A 13,274-nucleotide genomic window follows, 5' to 3' on the forward strand; every position below is an offset into this window, starting at 1 on the left:
TGTTTCATGTTATTGAAATGCAATGGTTAATTGGGGCGATCTCCTGTAAAAAAGAACACTTTGCCTTCAATGGGATTCCCTTGTTCAATTTAAAACTATCAAAATCACATCACACTTGCAGGGGGACAGGACACGTTCCATACCTGCACAATGTGTCGGTATTGAGGGTGACTGCATACATACTGTAGTTGTTGGCTATGATTTAAGACGCGAGGGACAAGCCAAAAGACCCACGATGCACTTTGCGGGAGTGTGTACCTCCCTTACAGCTCATAATGTGCAGAGGGTGACAGTGCGTATGTAATTTGTCAGGTGGGGGGGATGGGGGGTTGAGGGAAGCGTGTCATGCATATTTGCGAGTTTGAACAGCGTCTGCAGCCGTGAGAAGCTCACAGAGTTTTGATTATATTTCTTTATTGCCTCCGACTCTGGTTGGACTCAGGACTTTCTCGAGGCCTAACGTTAGGAAACAAACACAGAGCACACAAACAGACCGGGCTTCTGCTTGGAGAGCTGCCTTGTTGACTTTGTAGCAATAGCTTTTTTTCCCCCCAAGTGGCTCAGTGGGCTAGGGCCACAAACCCACACCTGTTATCAATCTGTTAGCCCTTTGTTTGATAGCTTAGCTCCGGATTATTTTGTCAGCCACTACCAACACAATTGTCAGTTGCTCAAAAGGAAGAACCAAATGGCTAAATAAATAAATAGAAAGTAATTAAATTGGGAGGCTGACAGCACAGATTGCCAACTTTGGATATTCTGAGACTGTGCATGTGTTTAAATGGTCTTATTTGTTCACCTTTAGTTCTCCTGAAGCATTTTGTGATTTGTATTTCTGCAAGCGGTGCGATACTAAATAAACTTAAAGGGCAAAATTGATCAGCTGTTATATCAATAACTATTAGAAAAATCTGCTAATTTGTTTCCTTTTGGAGCCAAACTTCTTAAGACTTTGGATTATGGATCAATACTATATACTCAATAATAATGCGATTTGCCTATTAATGTTTCTATACGTTAATACACACTCGCAGGTACAACCAAATTGGAGCAAAAAAAAGCACTGAAGCCATTTGGTGCATTTCCAGTCAGTTGTGGCCGATGACTTTATCCAGGGGCTTTTAGTGCGTTCTGACCTCATCCCCTGCAGCTGTGTGTTAAAATGCAAATAATTAAAAGAGCTGAATCATCTGTCCCCGTCACAAAGGGATTACATGGGGGATTTCCAACTAAAAACGGTAAGTAGTTTTATGGTAACTTAACCATGGCGTGGGAAGTTCAGTTGAGCAGGGCAGCAGGTGGACACATTCGCCTACACCTTAAAATTTTCTTAAGGCCTTTGATTTTCAACCAAGGGCTTTCTTATTTAGCATTTTCTTTTATTCGACCCATCTGCATCACTATCACAGAAGTGGATCTACTACCATACACAATGCACAGACACGCACAGCACTTTGAGAGCAGGCAGGTCTTAAAATAAACTCCCCCAAGGTGTAAGTCGTTCCACCTAACGAGCTGCACACCTGACAGAGATTCTGAGTGATGAAGGATTGAGATGAGATGGAAATGACCCAATATTCTGTATTAAAATAAAGCGTTCATCCATTTTACAAAAGCCAAATGAACACCCACATTGCTTTAATGTAACTGATTTGTATTGCTTTAATGTTTTTTTTTCTCCTTAGGAACAGGTAAGCCATGACAATAGTAAATGAAAAGTGCAAACAAAATCTGAGACCCTTTTTGTACATCCATAGTAGCACATTCATTCATCAAGTCCCATCTGTACTGTACATAGGGGTCACAGAGATCACTTCTTTTTCACTGAAACAACAGGGTAACTCCTGACTCAAAGCCAACAGGTACAATGCAAATTTGGCATTTGAGAATTCATTTTTATTTTGTATCTCTTTTTCTTCAAATGATTTAAAAACTGGCATGGAGCGTGTTAGTAGTCGACTTAAGTGCACTGTACCTCTTTGCTTTCAATGAAGCGCCACCATACATTCCTCCATTCGTTTAACATTGACCCTTTAAAAAACTGCCATGGGATAATGCAACAATGAAATTTAGTTTTCTTTTAAAAACATGTCAGGAAAAAAAATAAAAAGAATAAATAAGAATAAATAAATCATTGATAATTGTTTTTGTTTTTACTGGAAGAGGCCGGCGAAGACACCTTTGGCAGTCTAACAAGAGCTGCAGCTGGGGAGCTTTAGCATCACTGTGCAACACGTCTCACTTTATTTACCTCCAGCACTGACACCCATATGGAATTTATGTCACTCCTCTTTTGGTATTGTGAAATACAAGTGCTTTGTTTACACACTTCCAAATTTGGGCACAGCAGGCCCTGCTTCCTCTTGAAACAGGGGGTCATGGAGGTGGATACGTTTTTGTCAAAAGATCAACGCGAGACATCAGTAAAAACAAACCAAAACATTTTAAAAAAATTAAAAAAAGAATATGTCCATGCTTCTCGACACACATTCCTAGGCTTTCTTCAATTCGCTGCAAAAGCCATGTCTGAAATGGATAAAAAAAAAATGGAAACTTGAGTGGCAGTTGAACATAAAAAAAAAGCGGACATGCAGTCAGTCAGCATAGATGTGTGAAGTGTTTGAATCTTTGGCAAAAATTATAATCGTAACTGTCATGGGTGCATACAGCTGTTTTCATATTGCATTAGAGGATTGGCTTCGGAACTTTTTCGTGCTTCCCTTTGCTAAAAATCGGCATGTCTTTTTTATTTGTTTATTTAAAACCTTAACAACTACCGGCTACGACGCATTTGCTTCTAGGAGTGTGTGCCCCGCTTATCGGAACAACACTCAAAATGCTTGTCCATGCAATCCAGACTCCTGGCATCTATCTCATTCATGCCCTACCTCGTTCTGAGAGAACGCAAAAACAAAATAAGAAATTCAAATAAAACATGACGAGCCAAAAAACAATATACATGTACAAAGTAATGTACACCATATATTCAAACACATTTCAAAATCGTCAGACTTTGAAATCATTAGCCAAAATAAGTATATTTTTTTTCTCAACCCATTAGGTAATCTTCTTTATCTAGACTGTACAATATATGTATATATGAGTAATCATGAGGGACCAAAGCAACAAAAATAAATACTTTTTCGCTATGTCACCTTTCAAAGTAGTATATCTATGTACATTTATTTCAATATCAATTTTCCTTAGCTTATTGTGAATGGTTGAGCGTGTGTTCAACAAGCAGGCATTTGCGCACAGTGTGGAAACTCCTTGTGTATTTTTCCGTGTGTATTCTTTTTCTTTATCCTTTGCCCTAGAAGGAATCTAAATGTAAATTTCGACGACACCGTGGAACCAAAAAAGACAAAGACTGGACTGTCCTTGATACAGTGAAAGGTAACCCTGGCTCATATGGACCAAAAAATCAACGGAAAAATGAACGTAAAAATATAGCATCTCACCATCATGTGACTACTTCAACAATGGGTTGTCTACTTCTTTTCAGGACTCTGAGAAGAGTACAAAAATGTTTGTCTATTTCATGCAGTCTTTTTGACAAGTCATACAACCTCAGTGTACTTGTCTAAAGGTTTTTTAAGTCGTTTTTCAGCACAAAGCATAGAATGTTTTCAGTGATGTTGAATGTAGCTATGAGGGAGGGTGCATTTTTGGGACAACAACATGCATAAAGAACAGTGCATAGGTCCAGGTCATGGGGCCAGTCCCTGGTGATTTCCAGTGTGTTTCAGTGGCAGCGTCTATCAACAGATCCACTACTGCAAGCAGTTGGTGATGGGCTAGTCTTTAGGGGGGCAGGGTCCAAGCCTGAATGAGTGGCGCCATCTTGTGGACAAACAGTCTTCCTCTCTCTGTGTGCCATGCTGTCGGGAGCTTGGAGGTGAAAAGTATTCCAATGAGTTTTGAGAGAGAGAGAATCAGGCTTGGACCGCAGGCCGAGGTGATGCAAGTGTGGCTGCACTGACACAAAGTGCGGTGACCTTTAGCGTGGCGTTTTTTTTTTATTTCAAAGTTATTTTTAAAATTTTTAAAGTCTGGTCTGCTATGCGCAGTTTAAATCAGTCGTTGTTTCACTGCAGAGCCCTTTCCAACACACAACAGACCTGGGGAAAAATGACCACTCTAAGGATTTCACAATGACTTTTTGTGGAAGGTAGAAGAACCAAGCTTAAAGATCAAGCTAACATGCATAAGGTCTTCAGACACTGTTTTGCTAAAAGCCACCAAAGGCCAACTTTTTTTTTTCCTGAAGACAAGTTCAAGAAGAAACCGTAGTTCTTTTAATTTTTTTTTCTTTCGTTTTTTTTCTTGTCCAACACTTCATCTTTTGAAAAAGAGGAAATAATAATGGCTTAATAGCTACGTCATTCTTGCACTTGTGTTGCAACTACCTTTGGTAAATCAATCAACAAAAAAACGACAACAGAAAAACCCTGAAACGTACTTAGTCCTTACGAGTTCCCCGACTGAACTTAACATTGTTCCTTTAAGTCTTTAGCAAGCGGTTTCTTCTTCTGGCACAGGTCGCCCTGCCAGTAAATCCATGTTTCTCACCTTCTCAGTTCCACAACCACACATCCACTAGTGCCATTTTGGATCCACACCAAATCCTTCCAAACAGAGACTCTTCCCAAAAAGACCAAAGTCAAGACAGACCAGCAAGGCAGAGAGAGAAAAAGAATGAGAGAGAGAGAGAGAGAGAGAGAGAGAGAGAGAGAGAGAGAGAGAGAGAGAGAGAGAGAGAGAGAGAGAGAGAGAGAGAGAGAGGGAGAAAGAAGGGAAAGAAGCTAACAGAAAAATAACAGAGATCGTCGAGTCCTGGCGAGAAAGACACCAACGACGAAGGAAGATTTCAAAGCGGCCGGGCGCCGTTTGCTCGCTGGAGGTTTCACCGCTTCATCATTTTGCAGACGTAGCTGGCGATGGCAGAGGCCGGCTGATCTGGGTCCAGCTCTGCAAACAGGTGGCTGACATTGTCTGTTGTGCTTCCTTGCTTCCTCGCAACAAATCCAAAAAGCCTTTAGGGGAGTGGAAGAAAACCACCCTGCAGTTAGTATACATCAACTGTCGATTGAGTAAGAAGTTACACACTATAGCTTGAATCTCTCTATGACGTATTCAAACTTACTTGACTGAGCCACCTCCTTCCTTGCCCCATCTATGGAAAGGAAAGACGATGAAACAATCAATAAGAGGTTTCTGTTGTGGATATTGGAAAGAAGAAAAAGACAGTTGAAGCGTCTTACTTTCTGTCCTGGGGGTCAGTGTCACAGTAGGTTACCGTGTTGATGGGATAGTGTCGCCTGAAGAAAAGTCTGCAGCAAGAAAAGTAAACAAGACAGCCCAGTTATCATTAGGTAGGACATTTGAACATCTGATGATCATAAATGACATGTAACAGCAAACGAGACCATCAGTGCAAAGAATGCTATTCTCATATTGTTTTTCTTAATGTCTTTCTATCCAAGTACAACATGTTAAACTATTCACCTGCAGAGTCTCACCTTTATTGACATACCATTTTCATTGAGACAAAAATCAGTGTAAAATAGTTTGTTGCTGCTTTTTAGTGTTTAATGTCTGACACAGTGTCTTATTCAAAATGACCACTTGAGGTCGCCATCAAAGTTTTTTTTAAATGTCTTTTTTAATTTTTAAGCCATACTAACGTCCTACTCATACTCAATTTGAGTATGTGACGGTTGTGTATGCGAGTTTGTGTAGGCGCGAGAAATGCCAGCAGGAGTACTAACTTCCAGGAAGATTTCGTGTATGGATCGATAGGATACTCAACCGCCCCGTAATGCATTGCGTTTTTTCAAACGGCATGGATTTTTTATTTTTTTATTCTTTATTGCTTCTGTATACTTCAGTGCAAACGGTCCGACGAACTTCGCATACACAATCGATCGTTAAGTAGACAGTATGGAGTATATACAGTACATGTTGAGTATGTAGGAGGGAGGACATTAGTATGGCTTTTCAAACACAGCCTGTCTGTTCACTCACTTCCTCTGACTGTCTGTGAGCGTGATGCCTTGCGTTGACACTTTGAAGTGGACGGTGGTGGCGTCTGGCAGCGGATTGGTCGCCAGCGTCTGACTGATCGCCTTGGCGACGGCCTGGGGCCCCGTGAGCGACTCCATGTCCACAGAGTTGATGTAGAGGACGTTGCACGCTACAAACACAACAACACACAGGCCCTGTTAAACTAAAACCAGACACAGGGGGGAAATCCACTTTACATGCGGTTTGGATATGACATCACAGTGACACGCTTACAATGAAGAATGTAGTGTTGTTGTTAAGTCTCTCATGCACTGAAAAGTTGGTAGCATTTCACATTTAAAGGTGCAGTGTGTAGAATTTACTGGCATTTCATAACAGACTTAATAGAAATGGAATCCGAGTGTGTGATCCCTCAATGCACTTTGACTCTCTTATTTTTCATGCATCTAAACCGTTCAGGACTTTTAATTCAGACTAAGTTGCTCTGGGACGCAGATAAAAATGGCAGAAAAACAGAAACTGGGTGACATCATTATTTTCAGTGAGAGCAAGCATGGCCACATTCACATGCACAGTGCATGATGGAACAGAGACGTGCACACAGTATTTACCATGGGCTTCCTCTGGAACCTTCTGAACTGTAAAGGTAAGGGTGAGCAAATGAGCTGATTAATAAAAGGTTAAATGTAATGTCCATGTCACTATTGTTCCTTTTTTCTTGCTTGGAAAGTCAAATTAATACTCTCAGATGTTACACGTTATCAGTTTCTTTCTCCTCGTTTGGATAATCTTCTGTCATCTTGTATTTAAAACATATTCATGCTTTTCTTCCGATGGTGATGATGGAAGCTGCGTTGGCAAAAAGACAATCTCTCCGCAGTGTGTGGAGTGTTTTTCAAAGTTCCTCCCGCTTACCTGCTCCCTGCTTGAGAAGCTCAACATTGGGATCAGTAGGTGTAGCAAGCTCCAGCGCCTCTTCATTTGGGTCTGTGAAGCAACAACATGTATGGTCAAACCTTTCTGTCAAACAAGACATAACAAAACAGAAAAACCACTGCTCCAGTTCATAACCAATTCAATAGTTTGTTTATTGGCCATATACAAAAAGTAGAATATATCTGAGAAAGACAAAGAGGACTGACCTTTGGCGGGGATCATCAGCTTACAGGGCAGAGCCAGCGGAGTCATGGAGTGTTGGTACACCAGAGCAGAAAGGCAACCTGCACACACACACACACACAAAGAAACCTGTCTGTTAATATTAGATCCTTCTGATATCAAATCAAAAGCTGATCTATTCCAACCGGACTCACCAAAGTAGGGCTCGTTGGGACAGCCCTTCAGACGGACACCTTTGGCACTCGTCTCGATCAGGAAGTGCCTCACCAGCTCGTTAGTCATGTCAGCAACTGGAAGAAGGTTTTTTTTTAAATGAATGAAATGCAAATATCAACCCAGCGAAAGTCAGATTTCAAAATAAAAGCTTGTCAGTCAGGGAGCTGTCGGCAGTGGAAACACAATCCAGATCGAGGGTTACCGTGCCCTGCCGAACCGCGCCGAACCGAACTGTGCCACTCAGTGGAAATTGGTTTGCTTTTGTACCTTTTTTAGTCTGCTGGAAGGTTGGTGGCGGGCAGGCCACCTTCATAGCCAGACCGTAGGCTCCACGGAAGGAATGGCTGTCCCTTATGACGAACGCTCCGGGCTCCCTGTCCTTCAGCAGATTGATGGCTGAAAGAGGAAGATGCGGGGAGGGGGGTGGGGGGGCAGGAGAGCAGTTGATCAAATTAAACGGACCAGAGGACAGAAAGGAGATAAACAGAAGGGCAAAGCAAATGAAAGGAGAATACACAATCATTTTCTCGTTGTTATTTCACTCTTTCACTTTCGCGATCGATAAATTCACGGCGACAGAGTTGAAATATTTAACGCTCACCTTGCTCTCTGGAGATGTCTGGCTTGTACCAGAACTTGGAGGTGTCCTGGACAAACTTAACATTCATCTTGATGTCGGGATAACCATCTGTTTGGAAGCACAGAGACAAGGGGAAATGATTACTGCAAAGGACGCTAAACCTCCTGCCAGCCAAGACATCCTCTGGTCTTTCTCAATCAAGTCAAAGTCTAGGAAGATATAATGATGCAATATAAATAAAGTTGACTTGACTTGACTTAAGGAAGTAATGTATATTATGTGCAATATACAGAAAAACTAAAGAAATTGAAAATGAAGGCCCACAATATAAAGGCATAACAATGTGACAGTGACATGTACAGTATAGTCTTTACCGTAGATGGACTTTGAGATGTCGGGGAGCGTGTGTGTGTGCGTGCCGGACAGGTTAGGCGTGCTGCCCCCGCTGCCCGGAGCCGGCGTCAGGTTCTTGTTGTCGGTGCGGTCCACGTCCCCGCTGGACATGTGTCTCTTCTCGGGCAGCTGTGGGGAGACGGGGAAGGCGGGCGTGGAGGGCGACTGGGCGCTCCCCTGGCGTGACGCGGCCCCCAGCTCGTCTGGCGTGCTGTGTCCGCTGGCCACCGCGCGTCGGCCCATGAGAGGACTGGGAGGTATGCCGCCCACTGCTGCTGCCTTGGGGCTCCGACCGACCAGAGGGCTGGAGGCCACGCCCGGTGCCTGCTGTCTGGCCAATGAGGGGCTGGCTTGGCCCAGGCGTCTCTGGAGGGCGGGGCTGGGAGGTGTGTTGGTGGCCACAGTGCGGTGCAGCGTGTTGGGGCTGCCGGGGACCGTGTGCACGCCCATGATGTTGACAGTGGAGCCTTCAGGGGTGGCGGGTCTGCCAACGTCCGGAGAACCAAACCTCCTCCTACACACACACACACACACACACACACACACACACACACACACACACACACACACACACACACACACACACACACACACACACACACACACACACACACACACACACACACACACACACACACACACACACACACACACACACACACACACACACACACACACACACACACACACACACACACACACAAAGACGCAAAAATAATAAGACATTTTATTGCTGTTTTAATGCGACTTCAAATTAAATTGAATGCCAACGTCAAGGCCATACTGGCAAGAGTAGGAAGGATATAATGGAAATTCTAACACGTTTATAGGTATTCCTAATAAAGAACATTTAAAAGAGACTAAAATGTATAACCTGTAACAATAGCTTTTCAGTGATACTGTAGAAACATGGCGGTGCAAAATGGCGGCTCGCCACACTTCTATGTTGATATAAAAGGCTCATTCTAAGGTCAGAAGAAAAACACTTTCTACCAAGTCTGTTCTGAGAAACACCAATTCATTTACACACTGACTACACCTTTAATCACTCTTTTAGAGAGTTGTTGCTGCTCATTTGCGAGGTGCTACTCACCCGTCTGCGCTGTGGATGGGACTGCAGGAGGAGAGAGGAGAGTTGAACGCTTGTCCTCTGGAGTCCCCAAAACTGCGGTTATCTGAAAACCATATCACACACGCACATATTCAGTATCACGCCACATTTAAGAAAAAAAACAAAAACATCCAAACATGGGATGCAGTTATCAGGCGTCAGACCGTAACAGGAAATATATGATACAATTTGGCATCCTTCAATTCTGAACAGGACAGACATTTGTGAAACAAAAGAGGAAAAACAGAAAAGTGCAGAGGTTTGGGACGGAGACTGCATTTTGCCACTGAAACGCCCTTACCTTGATCCCCATCGTTAGATTCGGTGTCTGACAGCGAGGAAAGAATGAGCGAGAGAAAGAGACAAGGAGGACAAACTTGAGTGCAAAGCAAGAAGTGGAGCATGAGTGTGTGTGTGTGTGTGTGTTTGTGTGTGTGTGTGTGTGTGTGTGTGTGTGTGTGTGTGAGTTAGCTCTACGCATTCAGTGAAAGCACATTGAGGTGTAATAAGAGTTTAGAGCACTAGAAGGCAGCAGACACTAACAGTCGCAGCATTAGAGCCAATGACATAATGCGGAGATGCTGCACAAAGTTAAAGCTTTTAGCATTCTACCCTAAACTGGTACACAGTCAGATGAGTGAATGATATTTGACTGACCTGATCCGCCCTGTTGGTGAGGCTTCAGTCCTAGTGCTGACAGAGGTGTCTTGGCTAAACCCGGTGGAGAGCGAGCTAGAGAATATACAAGAGAGAGAGAGAGAGAGAGAGAGAGAGAGAGAGAGAGAGAGAGAGAGAGAGAGAGAGAGAGGGATTTGAAGAAATAGGACATCATGAACAAATATGGAGGCAGGATGAGAACTGTACGTAGAGGCCGTGCAGGGGATGTGAAACAACCTATGTTAAGGCATGGAAAGACACAATTCTTTACTCTGGCATTTGACGCAATGCTGCATGAAAAGAAATTGCATGGGGGAGTTACATGTAAGGTGTGTGTGGGAGATTTAAAAAGCAGCAAGGTGTGTTTATTGTGCCAGTAACATTATGGGAATTCACTGGATTCAAAGATGTACAAGTAAAGCAATAGGAACTTTTTGATTGCTCTCATGAAACACAAAAATGGCATAAAAAATAGTAAAGTCCAAGTTCAGAAGAAGGAAATAGATGTGAATGTCAGATATCTGTATCACCTATTAATAATTTTAAAAATTCCATGCAACGTAAGCACTTGATTTAAAGGGTTACAAGTAGAACAATGGACCAAGCTATGACAACAATCTATCAGTAAAGGCAATACATCCTGTATCTATCTTGGTATTTGCTGCACTTTCAAACAGTGTCCTAGGTATTTGCTTGTAGAATTAAACTGAAAATTTGACCCAAGAACAACACATTGAGCCGATGAAAATCCATCCACAGCATGTAAGTATGTTGACGTGAAAATGATGTATTAGATTTATGGCATGCTGGGCCCGGGTTACACACAGGATGGGGGGTGGGTCATATTTATTTTGGAAAAAACACACACGAAAGTAGTCCAGAAACTGAAGAGCTCTTACCAAAATTAGATGCGGTCTTACCTGGAAGAATACTTTATACACATCTCATTCATTGCTTTTTACGTGACGCTACAATTGGATTAGGTATTTAGCTGCATAATACAAGTACTCTTATATATCATGGTTAATGCAGCATTTTTGATAATTACTCTTCAGTTTCATTCATACTCCACTTATGAAAGAAGGTGTGTGCCACAGTGCAGATTCTTACTACAACACCTGTGTGTGTTCAGGACGGACTGCAGGAGTCAACACTATCTGTCGTCAAAGCGGCTACACACACTGATCATGCAAAACCGGTCGGAAAAAAGCTAAACTTTTGCATCTTCTTTTAAATATCGCCGAAAAACAAGGAGACGTGTGCGTATTGTTCCTAAGATCAGCTGGTTGGAAATAAGCAGTCGCAAATGCAACGAAGTGGTGAACCAATGACAAATACTGTATTCTAATTGTTCCAAGGAGAAGGTGGGGAGCAATAGATTGTAGATGAGATTGGATCCCCCTTCTTTAATTTTCTCTGTAGGTTACAATAGTGACGTGTGCTGCGTTCGCTTTCAAAACCCTAAAAGGCAAATACGCAACATGTAAATGTGTTAAAACGTACATGTCGCCCCTGACCTCTTTGAGTTCTCCCTCTCTAAATTTGCTTTAGGCATAATATTCACATTTGACTTGCACACGTCTGCTCTGTGCTGTTGTCTCAAGTACGATATTTTTGCCTGAAGCAAATTCAAAGTTTTGTTTGCAAGGTGTCATGACACCCTGGCCTCTACTTCTGTCGTGTGTTTCCGAACATTTCGTGTAAGGGGTTACAGTGCCTTGAAAAAGTATTCATACCCCTTGAACTTTTCCACATTTTGTCACGTAACAACCACACACATACATTTATTTTATTGGGATTTTATGTCTACCAGCTTTGCACATCTAGAGACTGACATTTTTGCCCATTCTTCTTTGCATAATAGCTCGAACTTCAGATTCAGCATCAGATTGGATGGAGAGCGTCTGTGAACAGCAATTTCCAAGTCTTGTCAGATATAGTATTCTCAATTGGATTTAGGTCTGGACTTTGACTGGGCCATTCTAACACATGACTTTGCTTTGATCTAAGCCATTCCATAGTAGATCTGGCTGTATGTTAAAGGTCGCTGTCCTGCTGGAAGGTGAACCTCCGCCCCAGTCTCAAATTGTTTGCAATGATTTACTGCGGCAGGCATAATTGACTTATAAACGTATCTTTGTAGTTTGACTTCCAAACTGAACATGTTAAGATCTTCTGGTCTATCATAAAGTAGGAAGTAGGTGTGAGTTCGCAATTTCCCTTGAGCACAGAATGGTTCAGAGAAGGGGAGTGTACATCCAATGCAAATACCAACCACCAGACACACATCCATAACCCATCTTCCATAAACATCCATAAACCCCTCAGTGTGCTGCAGGCGCTCTTTCACACATGACAGTGATGGACCAAGCCTTCTCCTCCATCCTGCTCCTGCTGAGCTTGTGTGCAACATCTGGCAAGTATGTCCTCATCCAGGACAAGATGAACTGGCACCAAGCTCAGAAGAACTGTCGGCTTTTCTACACAGACTTGGCTCCAATCAGTAATGAACACGATCTAGGGCTACTTCGGAATGTTCTTTATGGTAAGCAAGGTTACTTCTGGATGGGACTGGAAAGGAATGCCACCGACCCTGAGAAATGGACGTGGTCAGGGGGCGGGGAAGTGCACACATTTTTCTGGAATATGGGTCAGCCAGAGAACACTCCATTAGAAGACTATGGCCTAATTATAAACAACAAGTGGCACGACGCATCATTTCACTATATTAAACCCGTCCTTTGCTACAGCGCGGTGGTGGTGAGGGAGAGAAAGACTTGGGAGGAAGCGTTGGACTACTGCAGGGAGCACCACAGAGACTTGGCCAGCGTGGCTTCAGATACGGAGATGTCACTGATCCGGACAGAGCTAGGCAAGAACCAGAGCACGGAGCACGTCTGGATGGGTTTGCGTTTCCTGGCTGACCGCTGGCTGTGGGTGGACGGCCAGCCGTTGGACTACCAGGACTGGGGTCCAGAGGGGACGCCACAGTGTCCCCAATTCAAGCTGAGGTGTGCGGCCCTGAAAGTGATGCAGAGTCGCAACGGTACACTGGACACCAATGCTACAGTGGGGCCAGGGACAGTTCACATTCACAATATGGCCTTTAACACTGCGGTATATAATATACTGAATCTAAATGAAGTACAAGGAAGTGTATGGCAGAATCGT

General features: G+C 43.1%; 1 protein-coding gene across 4 annotated transcripts in view; it reads right to left on the reverse strand.

Moving 5' to 3' along the window:
* Positions 1-1,683: 1,683 nt before the first annotated feature.
* The window catches only part of tns1a (tensin 1a), an 85,570-nt gene continuing 73,979 nt past the window's right edge, over positions 1,684-13,274 (reverse strand). For 2 of the 4 annotated variants that reach the window (XM_080052907.1, XM_080052906.1), the window contains exons 21-33: positions 10,104-10,178; positions 9,429-9,510; positions 8,317-8,849; positions 7,964-8,050; positions 7,630-7,758; positions 7,341-7,436; positions 7,170-7,247; positions 6,943-7,014; positions 6,639-6,665; positions 6,028-6,196; positions 5,265-5,333; positions 5,147-5,176; positions 1,684-5,036 (exon numbers count right to left, since the gene is read on the reverse strand). In XM_080052907.1, coding sequence (XP_079909033.1) covers positions 4,907-5,036; positions 5,147-5,176; positions 5,265-5,333; positions 6,028-6,196; positions 6,639-6,665; positions 6,943-7,014; positions 7,170-7,247; positions 7,341-7,436; positions 7,630-7,758; positions 7,964-8,050; positions 8,317-8,849; positions 9,429-9,510; positions 10,104-10,178 — 1,577 coding nt within the window. In that variant the 3' untranslated portion in view covers positions 1,684-4,906. The remainder of the gene's footprint in view (positions 5,037-5,146; positions 5,177-5,264; positions 5,334-6,027; positions 6,197-6,638; positions 6,666-6,942; positions 7,015-7,169; positions 7,248-7,340; positions 7,437-7,629; positions 7,759-7,963; positions 8,051-8,316; positions 8,850-9,428; positions 9,511-10,103; positions 10,179-13,274) is intronic. The other 2 variants (XM_080052909.1, XM_080052908.1) reach the window with 1 other exon arrangement.

Source organism: Ammodytes marinus (assembly GCF_949987685.1).
Source record: "Ammodytes marinus genome assembly, chromosome: 24".
Lineage (NCBI taxonomy): Eukaryota > Metazoa > Chordata > Actinopteri > Uranoscopiformes > Ammodytidae > Ammodytes > Ammodytes marinus.